The sequence below is a fragment of the Cherax quadricarinatus genome, chromosome 48, assembly GCF_038502225.1.
Source record: "Cherax quadricarinatus isolate ZL_2023a chromosome 48, ASM3850222v1, whole genome shotgun sequence".
Classification (NCBI taxonomy): Eukaryota; Metazoa; Arthropoda; class Malacostraca; order Decapoda; family Parastacidae; genus Cherax; species Cherax quadricarinatus.
Window position 1 is genome coordinate 240001 of NC_091339.1, and position 15000 is coordinate 255000.

A 15000-nucleotide genomic window follows, 5' to 3' on the forward strand; every position below is an offset into this window, starting at 1 on the left:
ACTGCTAACCAGAACTCCTAAATCTTTTTCGCAATCCGTAATATTAAGATCTACATTATTTAGTTTATATGTGGCATGGTTATTGTCCTGTCCAACATTTAGAACTTTGCATTTGTCTATATTAAACTGCATCTGCCACTTCTCCGACCACTGCATCAGTCTGTTCAAATCTTCCTGGAGTGCTCGAATGTCCTCGTCAGAATGAATTCGACGGCCTATTTTGGTGTCATCGGCAAACTTGCCGAGGTCGCTCTTTATGCCCTCATCTATGTCGTTTATGTAGATTGTGAACAGCAGGGGGCCCAACACTGACCCCTGTGGAACACCGCTCGTGACACTTCCCCACTCTGATTTCTCCCCATTTATGCAAACTCTCTGCTGCCTATTTGTCAACCATGCCTTTATCCAGGAAAAAATTTCTCCTCCTATTCCATGTGCTTTAATTTTCCTCAATAGTCTCTGATGTGGGACCCTGTCAAAAGCCTTACTGAAGTCCATATACACAATATTATATTCATTACCATGATCTACCTCCTCAAATACGTTAGTGAAAAAAGTTAATAAATTCGTAAGGCAGGAACGCCCCTTTGTAAAACCATGCTGAGATTCGTTGATTAATTTATGCTTTTCAAGGTGGCTACGAACTGCCTCGGCAATTATTGATTCCATAAATTTTCCCACTATGGAGGTTAGGCTTATTGGTCTATAGTTCGAAGCAAAGGACCTGTCACCTGTTTTGAAAATAGGTATCACATTTGCCATTTTCCACTTATCTGGCACCATGCCAGTTTGTAGTGATATGTTGAAAAGATTAGCCAAAGGTGTGCTAAGCTCCTCTTTACATTCCTTTAGAACCCTTGCATACAGTTCATCAGGGCCTGGGGATTTGTTAGGTTTTAATTTATCTATTTGCCTAAGGACCATGTCACTTGTGACCCTAATAGTGCACAGTTTATTATCGTCCTGTTCTACATAATTTATCATTACTGGAATATCGCTGGTATCCTCCTGTGTAAAAACTGAGAGGAAGTATGTGTTAAAAATTCTACACATTTCCTTATCACTGTCAGTGAGCTGACCCGAGGAACTTTTGAGTGGGCCTATCTTGTCCCTGATCTTACTTCTGTATACCTGAAAGAATCCTTTTGGGTTAGTCTTCGATTCTCTTGCAACTTTAACCTCATAATCTCTTTTTGCTTTTCTAATTCCCTTTTTTATTTCTCTCTTTAACTGAATATATCGATTTCTCAATTGCCCCTCTCCTCTTTTGATTTGCCTATATATGCCTCTCTTTTGACCAATCAGATATTTTAATCTATTGTTCATCCATTTAGGATCATTTTTGTTTGATCTGATTTCCCTATTTGGAACATAATTTGACTGAGCAGCTAGAACTATGCCCTGGAAAGCATCATATCGGCAACCATCACCACCTACCTGACCCTTAGTCAGGTCATTCCAGTTCAGCCCACCTAAGTAATTTTTCAGTCCTATGAAATCAGCCAAGCGAAAGTCAGGGACGGAGACTTGATTGCCATTATTAGGGGAATTCCATGATATATTAAAACTGAGTGATTTGTGATCACTTTCCCCAAGCTCATCATTAACCTCAAGATTATTAATTAGTGTTTCCCTACTGGCAAGAACCAAGTCAAGGAGGTTATTTCCCCTAGTTGGCTCTGTCACAAACTGTTTTAAAAAACAATCCTGGATCGTATCAAGAAAGTCACCTGACTCTAAATTTCCTGTCAAATTGCTCCAGTCAATCTGTCTATAGTTGAAATCTCCCATTAGCACAACATTTTCGTATGTAGATGCCTTACGAATTTCGTCCCATAGAAGTTTACTGCACTCCCTATCAAGATTTGGGGCCCTGTAAATCACACCCAAAATTAGTTTTTCTCGGCCCTCGAGAAGCTGTAACCAAACAGATTCAGTGGCTGACGCTTCTAATTTAAAAATGCAGTATTAGAATGTGGGGCAGAAGTTTGTGGTTATAGGAGGGTGGGGGCAGGAGGAAAGAGGAGTTATTGGTGGAATGATGAAGTAAAGGGTGTGATAAAAGAGAAAAAGGTAGCTTATGAGAGGTTTTTACAAAGCAGAAGTGTTATAAGAAGAGCAGAGTATATGGAGAGTAAAAGAAAGGTAAAGAGAGTGGTGAGAGAGTGCAAAAGGAGAGCAGATGATAGAGTGGGAGAGGCACTGTCAAGAAATTTTAATGAAAATAAGAAAAAATTTTGGAGTGAGTTAAACAAGTTAAGAAAGCCTAGGGAAAATATGGATTTGTCAGTTAAAAACAGAGTAGGGGAGTTAGTAGATGGGGAGATGGAGGTATTGGGTAGATGGCGAGAATATTTTGAGGAACTTTTAAATGTTAAGGAAGAAACAGAGGCAGTAATTTCATGCACTGGTCAGGGAGGTATACCATCTTTTAGGAGTGAAGAAGAGCAGAATGTAAGTGTGGGGGTCTTTTAGGAGTGAAGAAGAGCAGAATGTAAGTGTGGGGGAGGTACGTGAGGCATTACGTAAAATGAAAGGGGGTAAAGCAGCTGGAACTGATGGGATCAGGACAGAAATGTTAAAAGCAGGGGAGGATATAGTGTTGGAGTGGTTGGTACTTTTGTTTAATAAATGTATGAAAGAGGGGAAGGTACCTAGGGATTGGCGGAGAGCATGTATAGTCCCTTTATATAAAGGGAAAGGGGACAAAAGAGACTGTAAAAATTATAGAGGAATAAGCTTACTGAGTATACCAGGAAAAGTGTACGGTAGGGTTATAATTGAAAGAATTAGAGGTAAGACAGAATGTAGGATTGCGGATGAGCAAGGAGGTTTCAGAGTGGGTAGGGGATGTGTAGATCAGGTGTTTACATTGAAGCATATATGTGAACAGTATTTAGATAAAGATAGGGAAGTTTTTATTGCATTTATGGATTTAGAAAAGGCATATGATAGAGTGGATAGAGGAGCAATGTGGCAGATGTTGCAAGTATATGGAATAGGTGGTAAGTTATTAAATGCTGTAAAGAGTTTTTATGAGGATAGTGAGGCTCAGGTTAGGGTGTGTAGAAGAGAGGGAGACTACTTCCCGGTAAAAGTAGGTCTTAGACAGGGATGTGTAATGTCACTATGGTTGTTTAATATATTTATAGATGGGGTTGTAAAGGAAGTAAATGCTAGGGTGTTTGGGAGAGGGGTGGGATTAAATTATGGGGAATCAAATTCAAAATGGGAATTGACACAGTTACTTTTTGCTGATGATACTGTGCTTATGGGAGATTCTAAAGAAAAATTGCAAAGGTTAGTGGATGAGTTTGGGAATGTGTGTAAAGGTAGAAAGTTGAAAGTGAACATAGAAAAGAGTAAGTGATGAGGATGTCAAATGATTTAGATAAAGAAAAATTGGATATCAAATTGGGGAGGAGGAGTATGGAAGAAGTGAATGTTTTCAGGTACTTGGGAGTTGACGTGTCGGCGGATGGATTTATGAAGGATGAGGTTAATCATAGAATTGATGAGGGAAAAAAGGTGAGTGGTGCTTTGAGGTATATGTGGAGTCAAAAAACGTTATCTATGGAGGCAAAGAAGGGAATGTATGAAAGTTTAGTAGTACCAACACTCTTATATGGGTGTGAAGCTTGGGTGGTAAATGCAGCAGCGAGGAGACGGTTGGAGGCAGTGGAGATGTCCTGTTTAAGGGCAATGTGTGGTGTAAATATTATGCAGAAAATTCGGAGTGTGGAAATTAGGAGAAGGTGTGGAGTTAATAAAAGTATTAGTCAGAGGGCAGAATAGGGGTTGTTGAGGTGGTTTGGTCATTTAGAGAGAATGGATCAAAGTAGAATGACATGGAAAGCATATAAATCTATAGGGGAAGGAAGGCGGGGTAGGGGTCGTCCTCGAAAGGGTTGGAGAGAGGGGGTAAAGGAGGTTTTGTGGGCAAGGGGCTTGGACTTCCAGCAAGCGTGTGTGAGCGTGTTAGATAGGAGTGAATGGAGACGAATGGTACTTGGGACCTGACGATCTGTTGGAGTGTGAGCAGGGTAATATTTAGTGAAGGGATTCAGGGAAACCGGTTATTTTCATATAGTCGGACTTGAGTCCTGGAAATGGGAAGTACAATGCCTGCACTTTAAAGGAGGGGTTTGGGATATTGGCAGTTTGGAGGGATATGTTGTGTATCTTTATATGTGTATGCTTCTAGACTGTTGTATTCTGAGCACCTCTGCAAAAACAGTGATAATGTGCGAGTGTGGTGAAAGTGTTGAATGATGATGAAAGTATTTTCTTTTTGGGGATTTTCTTTCTTTTTTGGGTCACCCTGCCTCGGTGGGAGACGGCCGACTTGTTGAAATATATATATATATATATATATATATATATATATATATATATATATATATATATATATATATATATATATATATATATATATAAAAATGTCGTGCCGAATAGGCAGAACTTGCGATCTTGGCTTAAATAGCAACGCTCATCTTGCCATATAGGACAAGTGAAAATTTGTGTATTCAATAATTTCCCCAAAATCATTCTGAACCTAACGAAAAAAATATATTTCACTGTGTTTGTTTAGTATTAAATTATTGTAAACAAATCTAAAATATATTTAGCTGGGTTAGGCTAAAATAAATTGCGCTTGTTATAATAACGTTAGGTAAGTTCCTTTTGGTGCAAAATTAAAAATTTTTACATTAACATTAATGAAAAAAATATATCTTTAAACGTATAAGAGAAAATTTTAGAAAGGATTTAATTTTAAATGAGTTCTTGCTAATTGACCAGTTTTACATATTAGGCACGACATATATATATATATATATATATATATATATATATATATATATATATATATATATATATATATATATATATATATATATTATTATATATATAAGAACATAAGAAAGAAGGAACACTGCACCAGGTCTACTGAGCCATGCGTAGCAGGCCCATGTCCTCCCTCCGATTAGCCCAATGACCCCCCACCCCGGATTAGCCCAAGGACCCACCCAGTCTGGCCACCTCCACTCAAGTAAGGAGCACGGCACCAGACCCAGCAGTACAAGCTAGTCAGGTCCAACTCACATCCACACACACCCACTCATGTATTTATCTAACCTATTTTTAAAACTACACAACGTTTTAGCCTGAATAACTGTACTCGGGAGTTTGTTCCACTCATCCACGACTCTGTTACCAAACCAGTGCTTTCTTAAATCCTTCCTGAATCTGAATTTTTCCAACTTGAAATCATTGCTGCGAGTCCTGTCTTGGCTGGAAATTTTCAGCACGCTATTTACATCCCCTTTATTTATTCCTGTTTTCCATTTATACACCTCGATCATATCCCCCTTAATTCTACGCCTTTCGAGAGAGTGCAGATTCAGGGCCCTCAGTCTATCCTCATAGGGAAGGTTTCTGATACATGGGATCATCTTTGTCATCCTCCTCTGTACGTTTTCAAGATCATTTATATCCATTCTGTAATACGGTGACCAGAACTGAGCAGCATAGTCTAAATGAGGCCTAACCAAAGATATATAGAGCTGAAGAACAACCTGAGGACTTCTATTATTTATACTTCTAGATATGAAGCCAAGAATTCTGTTAGCTTCATTGCGAACGCTAATGCACTGTCTTGGTTTTAGATTACTGCTAACCAGAACTCCTAAATCCTTTTCGCAATCAGTAGTATTAAGATCTACATTTAGTTTATATGTGGCATGGTTATTTACCTGTCCAGCATTTAGAACTTTGCATTTGTCAATATTAAACTGCATCTGCCACTTCTCCGACCATTGCATCAGTCCATTCAAATCATCCTGGAGTGCTCTAGTGTCCTCATTTAGAATGAATTGGACGGCCAATTTTGGTGTCATCAGCAAATTTGCTTATGTCGCTATTTATTCCCTCATCTATGTCGTTTATGTAAATTGTGAACAACAACGGGCCCAACACTGACCCTTGAGGAACACCGCTTGTGACGTGCCCCCATTCTGATTTCTCCCCATTAATGCAAACTCTGCTGCCTATTTGTCAGCCATGCCTCTACCCAGGAAAAAAATTCTCCTCCTATTCCGTGTGCCTTAAGTTTCCTCAATAGCCTCTGGTGTGGAACTTCATCGAAAGCCTTACTGAAGTCCATATACACAATATCATATTCATTACCATGATCTACCTCCTCAAACACCTTAGTGAAAAAGTTATTAAATTCGTAAGACGGGAACGCCCCTTTGTAAAACCGTGTTGAGATTCATTAATCAATCTGTGCCTGTCAAGATGGCTACGAATTGCTTCGGCAATTATTGATTCCATAAATTATCCCACTATGGAGGTATGGCTTATTGGTCTATAGTTCGAAGCCAAGGACCTGCCATCTGCCTTGTAAATAGATATTACATTTGCCATTTCCACTTATCAGGCACTATTCCCATATCGGCAATGGGAACGCGACTCGACCCTAAAACCCTCCGTATTGCAGTGGCTCTGCGCCTTGCTGCTCCAATTCACACAGAATATACGTGTATTTGCGGCGAAGCGCAAGCAGACCAATGCGGTCTACATGGGCTTAACTGTTCCAAAACCAAGGGCTGGCATGCAAGACACAATGAGGTCAAGAACATCAAGAGAACCCTTGCTACAGCTGGATGCCCAGCCGAGAGGGAGCCCCGATCACTAGCAGCCAACAATACCCACAACTCAGCAAACTGCCCCGACGGGATCACCATCTATCCTTGGAAGAATGGCAAGCTCTTAGCGTGGGACTATATGTGTGTGTCCACACTGGCTGACACCTATATCCATCACAGTGTGGGGCGACAGGGAGGAGCTGCTGACTACAGGGAGGAGTACAAGATCAGCAAGTACAGGGACATAAGCCAACAGTATCAATTTGTCCCAGTGGGACCAGAGACCTTGGGATCATGGGGAAAAAATGCCACACGTTTCCTTAAAGATTTGGGTTTCAGACTCATCGACACCACCAGGGACCTAAGGGCAGCCGCTTTCATGTTCCAGCGCCTCACCGTAGCCATCCAGAGGGGAAATGCTTGCTGCATACTTGGCTCACGTCCAGCCTCGGAGGAGCTGGAGGAAATTCATGATCTTTAATACATTGTGCCATTGTATTCATGTTTGTTTTTTCTGTAAATGTATTCTGTTTATTAATAAATGTTCACATAGAATATAAAATATATAGGGGGTGGTAGGAGAAGAAAATATTCAAAAATTATATATATATATATATATATATATATATATATATATATATATATATATATATATATATATATATATATATATATATATACCTCTTTGTATAGCTTTGATGAGTTCCGAGAGTTTTTCTACTCCCAGAGCCCGGCCTGGGGCCAGGCTTGTCTGGTGCTTGCTTGGTCAACCAGTCTGTTGCTGCTGGTAGCACGTGTTGAAAGTAGCCATAGGTGACGCTTCAGATTGAGAGCGTCGCCCGAAATCTGGTTCCCATTAGCCCAGCTTAGCATCTGTTCATTGTATAACATATCCCTCAGTGTTTATGTGTACAACATATTACTTTTGTAATCCCTACTACAGGAAGTGATTTGTACATAAGAATTAATGATCTCAAATGTTCTTGCAGCAGGGATGACACTAGTGATGCATGTGGCTCAGATTTTAGCTGGCCTGAGTGAAAATATGTGACCTGTTTTCGTCTCTTGACATTAGCAATTTATACATTAGTCAAATGTATAAATTGCGATAGGTATTGTGGTAGATGTATTTCGTTTTGTACGCAAGAGGAAAGTAGTTTGCCAGATGCATTCATACTGTGTTGTGTTAATCGCTACTGTTATGTGTTAGTATAAATGTTACATGTCGTTATCTTGTGTTTACATATGTGACTGGGGACGTATGTGTTTTATTGATTATAATAAAACTAGAATTTAGAAACACAAAGCTAAAGTTTGTATATTATGAAAAGCATACATAACTATCACACACCTGAGATATGAGGGATTATGGGGACGGAGACCTGACAGGTGTGGGTGGTGGTTGCCAATATGACAGGTGTGGGTGGTGGTTGCCAATATGACAGGTGTGGGTGGTGGTTGCCAATATGACAGGCGTGGGTGGTGGTTGCCAATATGACAGGTGTGGGTGGTGGTTGCCAATATGACAGGTGTGGGTGGTGGTTGCCAATATGACAGGTGTGGGTGGTGGTTGCCAATATGACATTTTCCAGAGCATTGCACAGGCTCCTCAGTTTACAAATATTCCTGGTAGAGAAATTTGATCAAGTATAAATGAAACTAAATGGATAAACAGAACTTAAACATCTTTTGGGTTAAAAGAGGAGCAAGAGGAGAAGGTCACCTTAAGGAATAATTTATTCATTATAAAAGGTCAGAAGAAGAATTGGAAAGGCTAAACATAAGAACATAACTGAGACACTTATGCAACACATGGGAATCTTTATTGAAGAAACGTTTCGCCACACAGTGGCTTCATCAGTCCAATACAAAGTAGAAATGGGTAAGGAGAGTAGAAGTTTGAGGTAATCAGTCCCTCAACCTGGAATCGATGTGTTCAGTCCATCACTCTTGTAGGAAGTGCAGCACAGGGCCAGAGAGGTGGCTTATATACTGCGGTGAGATGAGTTGAAGCAGGAGGAGGCGGGATCACAGTGGGACCTGCCACTAGTGTAAGTAGGTCGTCGTCCAAAGGTTGGGCAAGCGTTGAAGTCTTTGTACCAAGGTCCCATGATGTTGCAGTGTCTGACAGATGTGATGAATGGTTTTGAAAACCGACAAGTTGAAGAATTGAGACACTTATGCAACACATTGGACGACGACCTACTTACACTAGTGGCAGGTCCCACTGTGATCCCGCCTCCTCCTGTTTCAACTCATCTCACCGCAGTATATAAGCCACCTCTCTGGCCCTGTGCTGCACTTCCTACAAGAGTGATGGACTGAACACATCGATTCCAGGTTGAGGGACTGATTACCTCAAACTTCTACTCTCCTTACCCATTTCTACATAATTTATCTTCTTCTGGCCCACTATAAAAATTAATTACTGGAATATTATTAAAAACCGAGAAAATAATTATTTAAAATCGAGCACATTTCATTCTCTTTGTCAGTAAGATGCCCATAGTTATTTTTAATACCCTTTGAGGGTTTTGGTCGTACTAGTACGTCTTACGCGTAGGGGTTTTTGACGTACTAGTACGCATAAATTCTAGCGGCCTCAAATCTAGTGGGAGAAAGCTGGTAGGCCTTCATATGAAAGAATGGGTCTATGTGGTCAGTGTGCACAGTCTAAAAGAAATCCTGCAGCACACAGTGCATAATGAGAAAAAAAAAACTTTGACCATTTTTTTGGAATAAATCAGCGACTTTGCAGTGTATTTTCGTATGGTATTTATTGTTGTATTCTAGTTTTCTTGGTCTCATTTTATAGAATGGAAGACATATTACAGAAATTGAGATGATTTTGACTGATTTTACAATGAAATGTGCCTTGAAATTGAGCTCAAAGTAGCAGAAATGTTCGATTTTTACCAAACTTCAAAAGTAAACAAATCGTGCGAAGCGTGCAATATACGTCAACTGGCGAGTCTAATATTCTTTCACAAGTGCACCAATAATATTTATTCCATTTTTTACACTAATGGAGTAGTCTGCATAACAGTAAATCTTATATTTTTTGTGAGAATAAAAATTCAAAGTGGAAAGCAAAAGAATATAAGAGGGGCCTTGAGACGTGACTAATGACTAGAGGAAATGTCATTTTAGTGCCAGGAATGTCTTTCTTGTTTATTCTGGACCCTATTCGGAAATTGGCATCTTTTGAAATTTGTGTGAAATTGGCAAAATTGCTAAATTCTGACCACTGTACTGGATAGTTGAATTTCATAAATGGGTGGCTTCTTGCACCCATTCGATAGAAAAAATGGAGTTCTAGCGAAATATTCATGTTTTTTGTCGACTAGTACAGTGAAATTGGCCGAAAATGGGGCTCAAAGTGGGCAAAATCGCCGATGCTTAAACATCGCCGAGACCGCTAACTTTGCGAGAGCATAATTCCGTAAGTTTTCTATCAAATTTCAAACTTTTGGTGTCTTTATGATCGGGAAAAGATTCTCTATCTTTTCATAAGAGAAAATAATTTTTTTTTTAAATTTGGCCGACCCTGAGAACGAGTTTCGGAGAGGGCCTGTCGACCCTCAAAGGGTTAAGGGGACCTATCTTATCTCTGACTTTTATTCTATATACCTGGAAAAAACTTTTTGGGTTAGTTTTAGAATCCCTAGCAACTTTAATTTCATAGTCCCTTTTAGCTTTTCTTATCCCCTTTTTAATATCCCTCTTAATGTCAATATACTGTTTCATAAGATGACCCTCACCTCTTTTGATACGCCTATAAATTCCTTTCTTATGCCCTAGTAGATATTTCAGCCTATTATTCATCCATTTTGGGTCATTTCTATTTGATCTAATTTCTTTATACGGGATAAACGTTCTTTGAGCCTCATGTATAGTGTTCAGAAAACTGTCATATTGATAGCTCTCTTCGTTACCCTAGTCAACAGATAAGTGTTCTCTAAGCCCATCGTAATCTGCTAAGCAAAAATCTGGGACTGTTACTGAGTTATCCCTACTATCATACTTCCATTCAATGCTAAATATAATTGATTTGTGGTCGCTAGCACCCAGTTCCTCTGAAACTTCTAAATTATTAACAAGGGATTCATTGTTTGCCAGAACTAAGTCAAACAGGTTATTACCCCTTGTAGGTTCTGTCACAAACTGCTTCAAAAAACAATCCTGAACTACTTCTAAGAAGTCGTATGATTCTAAATTCCCAGTCAAGAAATTCCAATCAATATGACTAAAGTTAAAGTCTCCCTAGAATTACTACATTATCGTGTCTTGTGGCCCTAACAATTTCCTCCCATAGTAGTCTCCCCTGGTCCCTATCTAAGTTTGGGGGACGGTATATCACACCTAAAATTAATTTTTCATGCCCCTCTGAAAATTCTATCCAAACAGACTCTGTATGTGTTACTTCAGACTTAATACCCGCTTTTATGCAACAGTTCAAGCGATCTCGGACATACAATGCCACCCCACCCCCCTTCCCAACACTTCTATCTACTTGGAACAATTTAAAACCCTGAATGTGACATTCCGCAGGCATGTCCCGACTTTTTGAATTAAACCACGTCTCCGTTATGGCAAATACATCAATGTTACCTGCACTAGCAACTAATCTCAACTCGTTGGCAGGGACTCAGAGATCAACCCAAAGCGTTTCTTTCAGGTATTTAGGAATAAGGTTAGGGAAGAAAACATAGACCAACATAAATGTAACTCTCATCAACTTAGTAACAAAGATGTGATAAAGTTGGTAGAATTACCGACAATATGTAAAGTAAAAGGACACAAGTGCAACTAATGTGACATTTTATTGTGGCAACGTTTGTATTACTTTTGTCACTACTACTACTACTACTACTACTACTACTACTACTACTACTACTACTACTACTACTACTACTACTACTACTACTACTATTACTACTACTACTACTACTATACTACTACTACTACTACTACTACTACTATACTACTACTACCACTAGTGAACATCGAAATGGTACCTCACTAGTATTGCACCTCACTCTGAGCCTTTATATACCCTCTGTGTCCATGTATTGTTTGTAATGGCTTGATAAAGCTCCTGGAGAGCGAAACGTTGCCACAATAAAATGTCACATTAGTTGCACTTGTGTCCTTTTACTTTACAACAAAGATGTGACATAATTTTTAACACATTTCTGTTCTTGCAGATGAGAACTTAAATATCCCAGAAATTATGTCTTCTTTTTCGGGTCATCCTGCTTCGGTTGAAAGCAGGGTGACAACCCTCCACCCCCCCTCCCCCACACACACACAGGCACACACAAACCAAACAAAATATTCACACTGTTTCAAGTACCATTCCACCAGAGCTGCAGTCATTGACATCTGAACTCTTGACTATATAATGGTAAAGGTCGTGTGCCTCTTCTTTTTAACAGAGCTGACATGTATAATGAACCGGGATGGGAGGATCACCTGTGGTTGCAACCATCTGCCACAGGTGACAAAGGTATTGGGGATGAGGGGGGGGGGGTCGGCAATACTTTGGAAGTAAGCACGTTTACTGAAAAATAATTTTTGGTAACGCTGTCCTAAAGCATCAGTCGATTTCTCACTCATTATTTCAAGCAAATTTAACGATATACGTTATTTAGGTTAAGGCGGGTTGAGTTAGAGCGTCGTCTATAAGAAAAATATGCTGCGCTGTATGACCCCTATGGGTTTAGGGCTGAGTTATGATTATATTATTATAATAAGCAGAATATAATAATGACGACGTACCATAATGCCAGCAAATTCTATACAACATAAAGGTGATAGAAAGTTTTGGAGCGCGAACGGAAAACGGAGACTCGCTGAATGAACATTCACATACTTTCCTCATTCCTGTGTCAGTCACACGTTTGAGTACCTAAGCCACAGTAAAATACCAACCTTGATTAGGAGGATGGGCTATAGATTAATATCTATGTGTTATATTTTCAGAAGGGTATCAGCAGGTTGTTGTGGTGCCCACGGCTGCGGCACCTGCTGAACAGTCTTCCAGCTGGAGGAGACGAGGTGTTCAGGTACTGCATTGACCTTATTTATGTACATACAAGGGAGAGGGAGAGAGAGATAGAGAAATAGATAGAGAGATAGAGAGATAGAGAGATAGATAGATAGAGAGATAGATAGAGAGATAGATAGAGAGATAGATAGAGAGATAGATAGAGAGATAGATAGAGAGATAGATAGAGAGATAGAGAGATAGAGAGATAGATAGAGAGATAGATAGAGAGATAGATAGAGAGATAGATAGATAGAGAGATAGATAGAGAGATAGAGAGATAGAGAGATAGATAGAGAGATAGAGAGATAGATAGAGAGATAGATAGAGAGATAGATAGAGAGATAGATAGAGAGATAGATAGAGAGATAGATAGAGAGATAGATAGAGAGATAGATAGAGAGATAGAGAGATAGATAGAGAGATAGATAGAGAGATAGATAGAGAGATAGATAGAGAGATAGATAGAGAGATAGATAGATAGATAGATAGATAGATAGAGAGATAGAGAGAGAGAGAGAGAGAGAGAGAGAGAGAGAGAGAGAGAGAGAGAGAGAGAGAGAGAGAGAGAGAGAGAGAGAAAATGGGGGGGAGGCGAGGAAGGGGGGAGAGGAGAGAGCTACAGACATGAATGTTTCTCTATTAATGTTGGTAGAATTGCTGTCAGTATGTTAAGGGAAAGGACACAAGTGCAACTAATGCAACAGTTTATTGTGGCAACGTTTCTCTCTCCAGGAGCTTTGTCAAATCGTTACAAACAATACATAGACGCATTAGAGTGATGTGTAACGCACAATATAATCGTAGTAGTAGTTGTAATACTAGTGGTAGTAGTAGTGATACATGTGGTTATTAGAGCTTATTATCGCTTGGGTAGGATTAAAACGGGTTGGGCAAATATTTTTGTTAGGGGGTTGGATTTGAGATCTCACGCAGTGTTCCTCCTCTCTTATATTCTTATGTAGTATCAGCAGCAACTGTGTGATGGCAGGGTTTATTGTTTTGAGGGTTATTCTTGCTAATACTTGAAAGATGACGAAGTTGCCTTTATTTTGCTTAATCATGTTAGAAATAGCGATTAATGGTGATTCAAGGCATTTACGTGTACGGAAATAAGGTTCTTCAATCACTTCAGTGACGCCCGGCTAGTGATTCAAGGACCTAATTTCCGTAGACATAAATACCCTGAATCAGCATCACTATTCCTAACACGATTAAGCAAAATAAAGGCAGCTTCATCATCTCTGAAGTATTAACAATAATCCAATCTCTTTTTAAAGTTACCCAAGATCTTAGCCTCCACTACCTTGCTCGGCAGATTGTTCCACGCATCGACAACTCTGTTTGAAAACCAGTACTTACCTGCATCCTTCCTAAATCGAAATTTATCTAATTTAAAACTGTTATTTCTGGTTCTTAATTGGTGAAGGTTCCATAAGTTTGTATATAAAAGAGAGACTAGTCTCAGAGCAGAGAATTTCAGAGCAGAGAATTTCAGAGCAGTGGGGATTCAGCTATGAGCCCTAGGAGGCTTGAGGAAGTGAACCTGACGACTTTAGAAGAGAGGACTAGGGAAGACAAGTAACAATGCGCAAGATACTCTGGGGATTTGACATGGTGTATAGGAACACGACATGACCAGATACTAGGAAATACTTTTTCAGTCTCACGGTGATAAATAGGTGGAATGAGTTAGATGGAGAAGTGATTGAGGCAAACTCCATACACAGTTTCAAACTTCCTCTCCTGGTGTATTTTAGTAAGGCGAAGATCGAATGTTATTAAGCTATTTAGGTCTACCTACCTGGAGGTGATTGCCAATTTAATAATAATTTGAGAGCTAAGAATGTTCTTAATAAAATGTGGAACATTTTGTGCAACATTTTTGAATACTGCTTCTGAACAACTTAAAAATTTATACCACTGACATATCTAACTTCAAGAATTGTTCCAAGTTGTTTAGGACTACATAGGGTCCAGTCTGCCAATTTTATTGAGAATGCCTCTTCTAATAGGCTTCAGAATTTTAACGTTGATGTATATTACTTAGGGAAAGATCTGGGTTGTTTTTGGGTCGTGTAAGTATTAATATGCTGATTTTATTGAATAACGGATCAGCTAGGCTGTGAGGGATATAAAGGTCACCAGGAAAGAATCAGCAATAGCCTGGTTAAACAGGCAAGCACCAGACAAGCCTGGCCCAAGGCCGGGCTGCGGTGGTAGGGAAAACTCGCGAAACCCATCGTAAGGTCAGTCATGATATTGGTTTCTGGAAGCCTGCATTGTGATGTGAATAAATTCCCT

The 15000-nt window shown here is 39.5% G+C and overlaps 1 protein-coding gene across 1 annotated transcript in view; it reads left to right on the forward strand.

Moving 5' to 3' along the window:
• LOC128696124 (calcium-binding protein P) overlaps positions 1–15000 on the forward strand; it is a 65785-nt gene that overhangs the window by 23789 nt on the left and 26996 nt on the right. Inside the window, exon 2 of the mRNA XM_053787214.2 lies at positions 12633–12715. Within this exon, the coding sequence (XP_053643189.2) occupies positions 12633–12715 (83 nt within the window). The remainder of the gene's footprint in view (positions 1–12632; positions 12716–15000) is intronic.